At 41.6% G+C, this 15,052-nt stretch overlaps 1 protein-coding gene across 10 annotated transcripts in view; it reads left to right on the top strand.

Annotated features, from left to right (window-relative positions):
• Positions 1-15,052, top strand: part of TNIK (TRAF2 and NCK interacting kinase) — a 415,562-nt gene that overhangs the window by 89,963 nt on the left and 310,547 nt on the right. For all 10 annotated transcript variants that reach the window (XM_020980386.2, XM_020980405.2, XM_078147460.1 and 7 more), the window contains exon 2: positions 4,432-4,497. In XM_020980386.2, the coding sequence (XP_020836045.1) occupies positions 4,432-4,497 (66 nt within the window). The remainder of the gene's footprint in view (positions 1-4,431; positions 4,498-15,052) is intronic.

Genomic DNA, 15,052 nt, shown 5'->3' with positions numbered 1-15,052 from the left:
TCCAGAATCAGCTTGTATGACGTTTCCTACATGAGGCCTCTCTTGAGACTCCCAAGTTCTAGTGCCCCTCCTGACCACTTCTACAGCCTTCCAAAACACCTTTGTACTTTGTTTATATTTTTTATTTATCCCCCCCCCCCCCCCCCCGCTTTAGTATCCTCCCCCCCCATTTCTCCCATGCACCTTTTATTTCCATTGACTTATTTGTATCTATATTGGTTTCTCCTGGTCCTTCCCACTCCACTCCACTTAAGTTCATACAGGTTTTTCTCAATGCCCTCATTCTATCATGGTTCAATCTATTCCCTCACACTCATATACCATAGTATATTTAACTCTTTCCCAATCAACTTTCCACTTTTTTGCTGCCCCCAAAACAGCTGCTATCAATGTTTTTCTACCAATGGCTTCATTCCCTCTTCCTTTTACCTCTTTGGGATGTAAGCCTAGTAGAGGTACTGTGGGTTCAAAGGGCAGAGGCAGTATAGTGACTTAGGGGGAGTTCTGGACTGCTCTCCAAAATGGCTATAACAATTTAGATCCCTACCAACAGGGTCTTAGTGGCACAGCTCCATGAACATTGGCCATTTTCTTTTTTTGCCATCTTTGCCAATCTGATCAGTGTGAAGTAGAAACTCACTCCAATCTCTTATTTTCCAGAGGGAAACCCTTAGGTCTTGAGTGATTTTTTTTTCCTTCTGGGACCTATAGATAGAAAATGGTACATATGGGATGTGAATACAGATTTTTTTTTGTTTTCTCCTTTCTATTTATTCCGTTTTAAAATTTGGATTTTCTGCAGATTTAGGGGTCACCCCTGCTTGATTGGTAAGAGAGAGGGCATCCACCCACTTCTTCCGGGGCCTGACTGCAAATCTGATGTATTTTCCATTAAACCACTGTAAGAGAGGTTTGGAAAGGTCTTATCAGCATTCTGAAGAGGCAGCTAGAGGAGAAGTGGGAACAGCTGTGGTCTCTTGCTAAGCCTCTCCTGTTCCTGACCTACCTATTAAACCAACTAAAAGGGCTGGGGGTGTTGCTGTCCTTTGGAAGCTCCTGCCCCAGGAAGGGGGAGCTGACCAGGCCTGCTTTTCTGGACGAGGCCTTCTCAAGGTTCTTCTCTGCTCTTTAATCTTTCCCCTTGTTATGCTTTTCAAGAACCTTGAGCAAATGTAAATCACAGTCACGCATGTTCTTGATCTTCATTTTTGAGTCAAAATGTTAAAAGTAAAATTGGGATATTTCAGGCCAATGGAGAGCTCAGCTCCACCTTTGTCACTGCAGCGTCACGGAGCAAACAAAGTCCTGGGAAGCCCAACCTGGGGAAAAGGCAGCTTGTTGTCTTCCCTTTGGTTCTGTTTATTTTATTGCACAATTTGGATTCTTCTGTTTGAAGTGAACCCTGTAGACTTAAGGGCTATTCTTGCTTGGCTAGGAGGGCATCAACCCATTGTTTTCAGGGCCACATTTACCCAGGGCTACGCTTGCCTGAAGCCCCACTCTAAAACACATCCCGAACCCTGGGAAGCCCTCAATTGGCTTGGTGCATCTTTGCTGCTGCTACTGCTGAAAGCTTGATTCTGTCACTTACTACCTACAGATGTAATGAGACTTTGTGTAGACCAATCTCCCTATACCCTAGCTTCTTTATCTGTAAAACGAGAAGATTGCACCAGGTTGGCTTTTGGAGTTTGTTCTAGGTTTGAATCTTTGATTCCATAAGCCCAAGACCACTCTGGGCTTCAGTTTCTCCACCTGTAGTATGAGTGGGTTGGACTAATCCAGAATCAATCCATGATTCTGATCTGACTAGATCACCTCTAAGGTGATCTAGTAGTTGTAGCTCTAAATCTATGTTGCTCTGGCAGAGAAATGTCTTTCCCTCTGTCTTCCTTCATGAGCAAAACGATGATGAAAAATTCTAACTTGCCTTTTTCTGAGCCCACATGGGATAGTGAAGAGAGAAGTGGAGTTGATTTCAGGAGAGACCTGGGTTCGAATCCTTCTTTTGATGCTAGCTGTGCAAAATAAAGCAGGTAAGCTTAGGAACAAGTCTATGAGTTAAGGTCATGGAAAGATGACTAAGGCTTCTTTCAGATTTTTCCATGAATACGCCGAGAGTAAGGATGCAATTGTATTGACATCAACCTATAGTTCTTAGAAATCTGATTAAAGATGGTGTGTCATGGCCTTAGTAGGTTGGAAAGAGAAGAGACCTGAGGATGGAAACTTGGGCAATATCAACAGTAAGGGGTCAGGGAGAAAGAAGAGAGGCTGTCCTGCAAAGGAGATGGAGAAAGGGGTAAGAAGAATAGGGTAGAATCTCTGAAGTCAGAAACTAGAGAGAGAGTGTCCTGCAGGAGAAGGTGACCCGCAAGGTCTAGAGCTGCAAAGAGACAAAGGAGGAGGAGACCTGAGAAAAAGCCACTAGATTTTTGTGATAAAAAGGTGTGTGGTGACCTTTTAAGAGAGCAGATGCAGTTGAGTGGTAGGGATGGAAGCCAGATTGCAGAATTGGGGTGTGAGTAGCTGCCAAGGATGGGGAATCACTGAATATACACAATCATTTAAAAGAGTTTGGCAGTAACTGAAAGGAGGGAAATGGGAGGGGTGGTGCATGGATGATGTAGAGAGAGATAAGACTTCAAACCCTAACCCCTCCATTTCTCCTTCCTCTTTCTTCCCAAGGATTAAAGGGTAGCTGAACATGTTTGAAAACATTGAAAGGAGCCACCAGAGTGGGAAAGATTTAGGCTATGAGAGAGGGAGAAAGGGAGAAAGAGAGAAGAGAAGAGAAGGGGAGGGGAGGGGAGGGGAGGGAAGGGAAGGGAAGTGATTGTTGGAGCAGGGTCCTGAAGGAAGGAAGGCAAAGAGAGCGGAAGGGAAAAGATCAGATCGAGGAGGTAAGGAGTAGGAACGTCTCTTGCCTAATATGCTCAATTCAGAGATGCTTTTCTTTATAGTGAAATATGAATGGTGTAAGGAATAGCACTTTTAAATAAATAAAGGTAAATATATTTATAGAATCACAGAATGTAAGAGCTAAAATGGACCTTAAAGACCATGTAGAGGATAGAGTGCTGGCCCTGGAGTCAGGAAAACCTGAATTTAAATCCAGCCTCAGACACTTATTAGCTGTGTGACCCTGGGCAAGTCACTTAACCCTGTTGGCCTCAGTTTCTTCATCTGTAAAATGAGTTGAAGGAAATGGCAAACTGTTCCAGTATCTCTGCCAAAAAACACCCAAATGGGGTCATGAAGAGTTGGACATAACTGAAAACAACTGAACAACAGTCCACATACAACTTGAGTGTGAATCCCTTCTGTGACCTCCCCAACAAGGGTCCTTTTACATAGTGTTGCTTTTCTTGTTTCCATACCTTGGCACAGGTAGTCTCCAATGCCTGGAATATTTTCTTCCTTTCCTCTGCTTTGTAGAATCTTGAGTTTCCTTCAAAGCAAAACTTCCTCTTATATGAGACCTTTCCTGATCCCCGACCCCTCCCCAAGTTGTCCATGCTCTCTCCTTGTTGACATTGCTCTGTATAACAGGTCCAGACCAACCTTCCTAATTCCTCCAGATAGAATGTAAGCTCCTTGAGGGCAGGGCCTGTTTGGCTTTTATCTTTCCCAGTACCTGGTGCACTAATAAATGCTCACTGAATTGGTCACCCAGCCTTTGCTGAATGTTGATTTCCGTCTTTATTGGGAACTGCTAACAGGACAGAATTGATTCTCCTGCAAGTATAACTCAGCAGTAACCAGAACAAATAGAATAAATGTCTCAGGGATTCACAAAGAGAAGTCTCTAAATAATCAATGCCAACTTTGAGATATTTCCCCCACCTCCCCCCACCCCAGTTATATTAGTGTTACAGAATGTGAGGCCCATTCTTGAGAAACACCTTAATCCTTGCTCAGTAGATAGAATGTTGAACTTGGAGTAAGGAAGACCTAGGTTCAGATCCTGCCTCAGCAACTAGTTGCGTGACACTGGGCCTCTCTCAGCCTCAGTTTTCTCATTTGTAAAATTGAGATGGTAGTAGCACCTTTAAGGGTTGTTTGGAGGATCAAAGAAATAATATATGTACTTTCCAAACCTTGAAGTGCTTTATAAATATTAGTTATTATTATTATCATCATGATCATTCTGAATTTCACTTACAGGTACATCTTATTTCCTAGGATTTGAATTGATATACTTGGAATACAAAATAGAAATAATACAGTAAATCTTAGCCAATTTAATGCCTGTCTCCCTTGGTCTGATACCAACTTTTGATTTAATACCAACATTTATGGGTTCTGCAAATTTCATTTGTTGAGATGCCGAACAGCCCCAACCCCGCCCCCCTACTTGAAATGAAATGTTTCCTGGATGAAAACAATTCATTAGTAATAGATTCCATTTTTGTTGCTTCTTTTTTTCAGGACCCTGCAGGGATCTTTGAATTGGTGGAGCTTGTTGGGAATGGAACCTATGGCCAAGTCTATAAGGTAAGGTCACAACCCTATGATTGAGGCTTATTTCATATTTCTTTATAGGGGGATATTGACCACTTGGTGGCATTTATATAAGCCAGCTCCTAGCTCCAACAGAGTTGATTAAACTCTTGCACTCTTGCGTCTATAGAAGAAGTGATGGTTATTTCTGAAAAAAAAATCTATGAAGTTTTGAAGGAAAATGGATCCTTGTGCTCCAACAAGAGAAGATTGAGAGACTCAATGAATGGTTTTTCTGTATGAGTCTGATTGAAGGAACCGGTGATGTTTTGCCTGGAGTGAAGAAGGAGGGGCCGCATACTTGTCTTGAAGTCATTTGAAGGACTGGACCATGGATGAAGGATCAGACTTATTGTATTAGGTGTCACAGGGCAGGACAAGGAGCAATAGATAAAGATGTGATGAGGGGCTTGTTGTCAGGAGATGTAGCCAGAGAGTTAGAGTTGTCCCAAAGGGCAGCCAGGATTCCTTTGGGGGTGGCAGGTTCTTTCTTGTTAGGAACCTTCCAGTGAAGGCTGGATGATGCAGGTGAATGCTGTAGAAGGCATCTCTATTCAGGTTATGGTTGAACCAGAGGGATTCTGAAGTCCCTAGCAGCTCTGAGATTCTGTAAGTGGGGCCATGACTTCTTATATGATGAGGACACTTGGATGGTCCAACTGGAAATCACTTCAGTAGATTCCCAAATCTTGTGGATTCATTTAGTGTCAGGATTGAAGTGCCCCACTTAGAATAGAGGGAGATAGGTTCAGCACCCCCTGCAGTTGAACAGCAGCATCTCTCTGGAGGTGACTAGGCACTAATACATTCCTAGTGCCCCATCCTCCAAAGGACAATTGAGTCAGACGGCAGGATGGCTCTGAGCTCTGGTCTTTGGGGAAATCCCTTATTTTCTCATTGTCTACCTTGGATTCTATAGTTTGACTATTTCTGTTGTTTGTAAATGACTTATTGTGGTATTTCTTCATGACAAATGAAATCTGATTTTAGATTTCGAAAGCCCGTTGAGGCTTGCTCAGCTCTCGTTGCCTCTAATTACTGCCAAAGCAGGTTTTCAAGGAGAATGAAGGCTGCCATCTACTACAGAGTTTTAAGCTGTTAAATAATCAAGACTAGAAAAATGGATTTGGTGATGGCCTGCAGCAGAATCTAAATACATTTTGTAAGCAGTCTTAGCAGAAAAACATCCACACCGTGGCCTTCTGTTCAGAGCAGGTTGTGTCACTTAGAAATATAATTTAAACTTGAAATACTGACAGAGCTCCCATTGCTTGATTCCTTTTAGGAATTTAAATTCAGATTTTATCCACACTCTGATAAATCTGTGAGTTCCCTGATGTGGTCATCCCCTCCAATGAAGCTAATTGCTCCCATCGATGCCCGTGTCCCCATCTTGTGTGACTCTTGTCCATGTCTTCTTTTAAGTTTGCAGTTTTCAGCTTTCATTATTTTCTCTTGAAAAGTGAAAGTCCAACTCATCTAATAGAAAATGAAGGAAAATATACATCTTTGGGGAAGAAAATTGGAAGTGATTATGATTGTTGCTCCAATTTACACCTGGTGATTTTCACCTGTGCTGCTAAAAGAAAATGGACTGACATAACAATAGAAACTTCTGGAAACCACTTTTCTGTGGTGATTTTTGAGGAACTGCTGTCGTTTTCTTGAGTGGGGAAATGAAGCAGCATTTCCTATGTGGGTTCTGACATGGCGTCCCATTAAAAAAAAGCTTGAATGACTAGGATTCCATTTGATGCCTAAAATCTTTCCTCTCGTTGATTGAAATGACTGCCTATGGAACCTGGCCTAATTTTAGCATGTGCACTTCAAATGTTCTTCAAAATACATGAATCTGACACTCTTAAGAACCTAATTTTTTGGAAAATGCTGGAAATGAACCAGCGTAAATAGTTGTTTTTCTTGTGGGTACAACCAGATGGTGCTGATTTCAAGAAAAATATGTCACCCTTTCTTTAAAAGAAAAAGGCAGCCCAATTGAAGGGCTGTTCGAAGTTAGCCCAATTCGAATTAAGAAACCCAAGGCTTTGGATGAGTGTTGTTATATGAAAGAAAGAGGGCTGACTTTGGAACCAGAGAACTTGGGTTCAAATGTAGGCTCAACTCTGTGGCTTGTCGGATAAGTCACTACACATCTCTGGGCTTCATGTTCCTCATCTTTCAAAATGAGTGCTACATGACCTCCATGTCCTGCTGCCAGCTCTTAATCTGATCCTGGGAGCTCTTCACAGCATCTGCTGCAAATTCCCTTTCCTCTCTTGGGTTCCCTCTGTCACCCAACAAAATGCATGCTCCTTGAGGTCGGGGACTGTATTTCTGAATTTCCTTGTGCCTCAGAGTTTAGTACCTGGCACATGCCGAGCACTTACTGAATGATTGTTAATTGATATCTTGTACTACAGCTGTGGAAACCCCTGCTATTGCTGAATGGCAACTCATCTGTAAATTGTAGTCATGGCAAATAGCTCAGGGTGCTCAGACATTAGGGGACTTATTCAAAGTCACAGATTATTGCAAGGCAGGACTTCCTGATCCAAGGCTGGACCTCTCTCCACTATGTCTACACTCTATTTTGTATTGGTATGGCGTCCCCAGAGTGATGCCATTTTTGATCAGTGACTAGAAGCTAGCCTTGTAGGTAATGGAGTCTGAGTTGGAAGGTATCTCCCAGTCCGTTTTGTCCAAGCCAAGGAGAATCCACTCTATGTCATGCTGGAGAACTGGTCATCCAGCCTTTGCTTGAAGCTCCGTAGGGAGGGGCAGCTGGCTAGCTTCCAAGATATCCCATTCCATTCTAGAACATCTCTAAATATAAGGCCTTTGAGCCTTTCCATCAAGTCCAAGTCTAACTCATCATGACTTTGAACCACCACTTGGAGTTCTATTCTCAGCAGCCAGAAGAATTCAACCTCTCAAAAGCTGAGCACAGTGCCCTGCATTCACGAGGCATGGAATAATATTGATTGATTGATTGGTGACATAGTCCAGCCCTAGAGGGAGTATTTGACCCTAACTCTGGAGACTTGGGTTCACAGTCCACCTCTCCTTCTTGGCTTTCATCTTGACAGGATGAGAATATTTGGGATGTTTGACTGGGCTGATGACAGGGATGTTACAGGCACTTGGGCTGTGTTCCACCAAGAACTGGAGCTCTTTATCTTACAGAGTTGCGTGAAGTCTTGGTCAGCTAAGTAGTGGTGAACTTACATAATTGGTACCCATTTCATGCAATGTCCAGTTGCTAGGCAACCAGATGTGGCTGGATGCATACTGTGCAAGCATGGAGACTCCTTCCTGAGTCATCAGAAGCTGTTATGCATGGGGTGGCTGGTGGGCTGTGCTGACAGGATAGTCCCTGCTGGCCATTTGAATGACAAAGCAGATTAGAGCTTGATTGAAGGCAATCCAGTTACCTACAATATGTAGTTAGCAACTTGGTTTTGGCCAAATAAGAATGGCTAGTGCACAGAGATCTGGACTACAGAACAGATAAATTAGGAGGTAGTTATTTTCACAGCAGGGTATACTTACTGCAAAGAGCAAAATATCTTTCTGGGGGGAAAATGATGTGCATATAGACATTCTGTCATTTGGATTATTTGAAATGCAGAAGATGGGTAGGCTATCTTAATGAATCCTCTGTTGAATCTTCTCCTAAAGCAAGTAATAACCCCCAGATTTATCTGTAGAAATCTGTATTTTCATATGTCAAGTTATCTTAAAATGAACCATAACTGCCCTGGAGGATTATTGGTTTTATAGAAGTATTCCTCGTTAAAAGCTATTCTAGGATATTTATGGTAGGATTCTACATGTGCCATGGTACTGCCACATTTTTTGTCTCTGTATCCTCTACAACTAGAATACTCACTGGCACATAGTAGGCACTTTAAAAAGTTCTCCCCACTTCTCAGCCATTTTCTTGACAGTTTTGCCAACAGTTTTATTGCGTGGAGCAGCAACCGTGCTCCAGAGGCTGTAAGCCTTTTATATCTAGAACTTCCATCATGGCGTCTGTGGTCCTGAGTGGTCACTTGGTCTACTCTTTCTGTCTTAGTCCTACCTCTTTAGGTCAGGAACTATGGTCAAATCAATTCTGTCAAATTAGAAATAATGATTCTTTAGACAGTATAAAATATTTGGGAGTCTACCTGCCAAGACAAACTGAGGAGCTATATGAACACAATTGCAAAACACTTCATACAAATAAAGTTAGATCTAAACAATTGGAAAAATATCAGTTGCTCATGGGTGGGCTGTGTTAATATTAAAAAGATGACAATTCTACTTAAATTAATTTACTTATTCAGTGCCATACCAATCAAACTACCAAAAATTATTTTATAGAGCTAAAAAAATAATAACAAAATTCATCTGGAAGAACAAAAGTTCAAGACTATCAAGGGAATCGATGAAAAAAATGCAAAGGCAGGTGGCCTAGCCATTCCAGATCTAAAAATATATTAAAAGGGGCAATCATCAAAACTATTTGGTACTGGCTAAGAAATAGAGTAGTGGCCCAGCAGAATAGGTTAGATACATAAGACAGTAGTCAATGACTATAGTAATCTGCTGTTTGATTAAACCCAAAGGCTCCAGCTTCTGGGGATAACTCATTATTTGACAAAAACTGCTGGGAAAAGTGGAAAAATAGTATGGCACTGTAAGTAGGCATAGACCAACATCTCACCCTCTGCCAAGATAAGGTCAAAATGGGCACATGATTTAGACATTAAAGGGGATACCATAAGCAAGTTAGGAGACCAAGGGATAGTTTACCTGTCAGATCTATGGAGAATGGAAGAATTTATAACCAAACAAGAGAAACAGGAACATTATGAAATGCAAAATGGATCATTTTGATTACATTAAGTTAAAAAAGGTTTTGCACAAACAAAACCAATGCAACGGGAAATTATTTCACAACCAGTGTTTCTGATAAAGGCCTCATTTATAAAGTATGTAGAGAAGTGAGTCAGATTTGTCAGAATACGAGTCATTCCCCAATTGATAAATGGTCAAAGGATATGAACAGGCAGTCTTCAGATGAAGAAATTAAAGTAATCTGTAGTCATCTGAAAAAATGCTCTAAATTACTATTGATTAGAGCAATGCAAATTAAAACAACTCTGAGGTACCACCTCATACCTATCAGATTGGCTAATATGACAGAAAAGGAAAATGATAAAGGTTAGAGAAGACGTGGGGAAAATTGGAACACTAATTCATTGTTGGTGGAGTTGTGAACTGATCCAGCCATTCTGGAGAGCGATTTGGAACTAAGGCCAAAAGGTTATAAAACTGTCTTTTATCCAACAATATCACTTACAAGGTCTGTATCCCAAAGAGATCATAAGTAAAGGAAAAGGACCCACAAAAATATTTTAGCAGCTCTTTTTATGGTGGCCAAGAACTGGAAATTGAAGGGATGCCCATCCATTGGGGAACAGCTGAACAAGTTGTGGTATATGAATGTAATGGAATACTATGGTGCTGTAAGAAATGATGAGCAGGTGGATTTCAGAAAAACCTAGAAGGACTTACATGAACTGATGCTGAGTGAAGTGAGCAGAACCAGGAGAACATTGCACACGGTAACAGCAACACTGTGGGACAGCCAACTTTGATAGACTTAGCTCTTCTTCACAGTACAGTGGTCCAAGACAATTCCAAAAGACTCATGAAGGGAAATGCTATCCACATCTAGAGAAAGAACTATAGAGTATGAGTGCAGATCAAAGCATGCTATTTTCAGTTTTCTGGCTTTTTTGTTTCTTGTGGTTTTTCCCTTTTGTTCTGATTCTTCTTTTACAGCATGACCAATGTGGAAATATGTTTAATATGATTGTACACGTATAGCCTATATCAGATTGTTTGCTTTCTTTGGGGGGGGAGGGAAGAGAGGGAGAAAAATTTTGGAGCTCAAAGTCTTATCAAAGTGAATGTTGAAAACTAGCTTTACATGTAATTTGAAAGAATAAAATACTATTAAGTGGAAAATTTAAAAAAAAAAAGGAATAATGATTCTTGGACCAAAGTGCCTGACATACAGTAAGCACCTAATAAGTGCTTTTCAACTGACTGCTTGCTTGTTGGCTGGTAGCAGTATGTCAACCTACTTTACTACGGCCCCACTTACCAGTCCTGTACTGCCTACCATTTTCTTTGCTGTATTATCTTTTCCTAGTACAATGTAAGTGGCTAACACAGTGCTTGGCACTTTGGGCAGCTATTCTAGGCCTGGAGTCAAGGAAGACTTGATTTCAAATGTGGCCTCAGATATGTGACACTGAGCAAGTCACTTTAAAAAAAAAAATCTCTCTTTGCCTCAGTTTCCTCTCCTGTAAAAGAAGGATGGTAATAGCACCTACCTTCCAGTGTTGTTATGAGGATCAAGTGAAATACTATTTGTAAAGCACTTAACAATACTAATGATAATAATAACAGCTAATAATTATATAGGGTTTACTATGTGCCAGGCACTGTGCTAAGTGCTTTACAGTGATTATCATCGCAGTTCCTGACACATAGACTCTATATGAATGTTAGTTATTATTATTGCTATTATCATTATTGCTTTTTCCATCATTCACAGATAAATGAATGAATGTACAAATGAATGAATGAATAATTCCCAGGCAGGATAGGGATCAGGAACGCGTCTGTGATTCATCGGGATCCATAGGAAACTACCAGGAGATGGAAGAAGCCCTTTTTCTATTTAGGTCATTATTTGCTCTTAGACAGCTGCCTGGTTCACTGTAAGACCAACTGACCTACCCAGAGTTACACAACCAGTATGTGTTAGAGGCAAGACTTGAACTCAGGTCTTCTGACTATGAGCCCAGGCCTCCGTCTGCCACACTCTCCTCAAATTGGTCCAGGATTCTCAAAAGCCCCAGACGTGAAGTTTTCCTCACCCTGCTCCTCATTTGGGTTTGCAGACCATGAGCAAGGTCATGTTCTCTGCAGGCTTTGGGTTTTTTTGTCACCCATACGGTGGCCATGTCACTCCTCCAGCCTCACTGCTTTTGATTTTATTTGGTGGACAGATTAGGGGAACAGAAAAATGAAAGAAAATTGAATGATTGCATCCGGAGGCCTGCCGAATGCTCTTTTATTTTCTTTTGCTTCTCATCTGTCAGTGAATTTCCAAGAAAGCTATAGATATCAGTAAGATAAGACCCACCACCCTTAGCATTAATTTTTTTTTTTAATTGAGTATCAAAGACTGGACATGGAAGAGAAATCCAGCAGATTTTTTTTCTTACATGAATTCTAATGAGTGTCTCCTTTATCATTCCATACATTCAGAGCTGGAATGAACTAGAAGTATAGAATTGTAGAATGTAAGCACCACGAGGGCAGGCACTGTGTTGCTTTTGTCTTTGTATACCTAGCATAATGCCTGGCATTGGTTGCTTGAATGATATTTATTGAATAGAATTGAATTAGAAATCATTTAGTCCAACTCCCCTTATTTTATAGATGAGGAAACTGAGGCAGAGTAAAGTAAAGGGCTTGGGTCTAAGGGTTATAAACCAGGACTCAGGATTATTGTGGCTCCAGATTGAGTACTCTCGAAGGCAGTATGCAGCTTCCCCTCTAGAAGAGGCAGGAAACAAGGGATGAAACTTTCTATGCTTATTCTTGGCACCATTTCCAGGGACTTTCTTGAGTTCTGTTATTTATGGAGTACTCTAACTCCAGGGCCTAATCTCAGAGAGCCCTGCCCTTCAGTGGCCTCCAGTCTAAGGGAAATGGTACTATATGGTTCTCATTTTACGTGATGCTTATGATCTGAGTGGAATAATAATTAAATGTATAGTATAAATGGATGATAGACTAACAGAAGGGGAGAGCAGAAAGGGATTTTGGAGATGTCTCCCCTTCGCCTTATTTGACTGATATGAAAAATAAAGCTTTCTTCACTCCCTGACTCTGGTTAACTAATTTCTCCTTCCTGTAAAATGTCGGCTCTGCGTATCTACAGCCTGTCTGAATTTGGATGGAATGCTTTCTCCTGCTGCCTACTGGGTAAATGCAGGTTGTCCTGTTGTTAAGGCATGGGCAAATTACTGTGGTGGCTTAGAGTCAAAAATGCCTTCTCCTTTGGTTATAAGGGTATGGTAAATAGAAAGGAAAGGAGTAGCTTCAGGGCTGAGGTCAATTGAATTCAACAAGTTTTTATTAAGCACCTACTATGTTCAGGGGCTGCTAGGTGGCACAGTGGATAGAATGCCATCTCTGGAGTCAGGAAGACTTGTGCTCATGAGTTCAAATCTGCCCTCAGACACTTACTAGTTGTGTGACCCTGGGCAAGTCACTTAACTTGCCTCAGTTTCCCCATCAATAAAATGAGTTGGAGAAGAAAATGGCAAACCACTCCACTATCTTTGCCAAGGAACCCCAAATGGGGTCAGGAAGATCCAGACACACCTGAAAAAAAACTGAACAATTACACGTGCTGGGTCTGTGCTGAACCCTAGGGACACAGGGACAAAAGTGAAGCTGTTCCTGCCCTCAAGGAGCTCACATTTTATGGGCAAACAGCATGTATGTCCACAAGGAAACATAAGCTTCTCCTTGGTTCATGCTGGTTTTCAGGGAATCTCTTACTTTGCTAAGGTTCGGTACCTCTTCTATTAAGACCCACTACTTCTCCTTCCCAGTCTTCCCCCAGCATTTGTATTTTTGAAAAAATTCTTTCCTCTGCTCCTAGTGTTCTCTTTTATTTATGAACACCTCTTGCTTCATTTCTTCTAAGAAATGTATTTGATCTGTGTCCAGCAGCATCGTCTCTGAGGTTTTGTTTGTCAGTGGCTGGGAGTCGTTCTCTTCTTCTGAGTTTGGGACTTGAGCATCTTCTTGCAAAGAGCAAGTCAGTCAGTATGGCTAGAGTGTAGAGGGGGTTGTGCTGTGAAGTCAGTATATCAATTAGTCAACAGGCATTGATTAAGCACCTACTGTGTGCTTGCCAACCCCCCCCAGTCAGGGGATACACATGTATTAAGCACCTACTGTGTGCCTGGTATATACGCTTAACCCAAGGGGGAAGGAGATACACATTTATTAAGCACCTACTCTGTGCCAGGTACTAGACTGAATGCTTTACAAATACCTCAACAGTGCTATGGGGTAGACTTTATTATGATCCTCATTTTATAGCTGAGGAAGCTGAAGGAGATAGAGGTTAAATGACCTGTGCAGGTTCACATAGCTAGTAAGTGTCTGAGGCCAGATTTGAACTGGGGTCTTCCAGGCTTAGTGATCTATCCCCTGTGCCACTTAGCTGCCTCTAGGGCTAAAAATACGAAGAACAAGACAATCTCCAGGAGCAGGCTAGAAAAGATAGGTTAAAACCAGGTTCTAAACAGAGTACTTTGTATTTTATCCTGCAATGAATCTTCTTAGGTTTGCAATTGAAGGGTATCAGTTTGGGTGCTGGATTGGCTAGATTGGAGATGGAGCAGTCAGGAAGCTAGGAGTTCCATTACAGAATTATGGCAGTTATCCCGGGGAAAGGGATGAAGGAGAGAGTGGGATAGATAGTTTTAGGGGTAGTTTAGCAGAGATGTGATGGGAGTATGATACAAAGGGGATAGAGGAGGAGTCCAAGAGGTTCTGCACTGCAGTAAAGAACCAGTTGAGATTCAATAATAAAGTTATAGTGAACCCATGGTATCCAGCAAACAGAGAAGGTAAATGATAAGGATACCAGGCAAGGATGAGTGGTGTTAGGATGTAAGGGCTAGGTATTCAGGGGCAGGAGGTAAAGAATAGTGGAGCTGCTTACATATTGCATCAAGATTTCGAAGGTAGAAAATTGAAGGCGGAACAGGAGTAATGGACTGGGAAAGCCAGGAGGGCTAGGGGCACTACAGTGACAAAGAATAAGGTCAGGAAAGCAGAGGCAGAGGGAGAAAAGGAGAGTGGTCAAATAAATGTCAGTGTGCCAGATTAGTGGTATCTAACACAAATAGCAAGGAATCCCTGTTGACCGCTTATTGACTTAGAAAACTATAAATTAACATTATCTATGTTGTATCGTATTTTGATTAATTTTGTTAAACATTTCCCAGTCACAATTTAATGTGGTTCATGCCACTCTGGAGAGTTGGGAGTTTTGTGGGTGACGTCTCCATTTTAGATAACAACCACAACAACTATAAAATAATGGCTCATATTTAGGTATCACTTACTATGTACCAGGTACTTTATAATTTTTATTTCATTTGATCCTCATGACGACCCCGGGAGGTAGGCGTTATAGTTATCCCCATTTTACAGATGAGAAAAGTGAAGCGAATGGGGGGTAAGTGACTCCACTTAGGATCTCTGTTCTAGACTGTGGAAGTGGAATGGGTGATGATGAGATCAAGGGGGTGAGGATTTCCAGATACAGCTGAGCTGCAGTGAAGCCATGGGTCCTGGGAGTGGAGGAGGCGGATGGATAAAAGAGACTGAGTGATGCTGTGGTTCTGGGGGGTTTATTGGAAATGACCAGGGTTTGCCTGGATGCTGGTGTGCA

Source organism: Phascolarctos cinereus, unplaced genomic scaffold (assembly GCF_003287225.1).
Source record: "Phascolarctos cinereus isolate Bilbo 61053 unplaced genomic scaffold, phaCin_HiC Scaffold_7;HRSCAF=346, whole genome shotgun sequence".
Lineage (NCBI taxonomy): Eukaryota > Metazoa > Chordata > Mammalia > Diprotodontia > Phascolarctidae > Phascolarctos > Phascolarctos cinereus.
The sequence above is the reverse complement of the archived record's forward strand: the minus strand, read 5'-3'. Positions and strand labels throughout refer to the sequence as shown.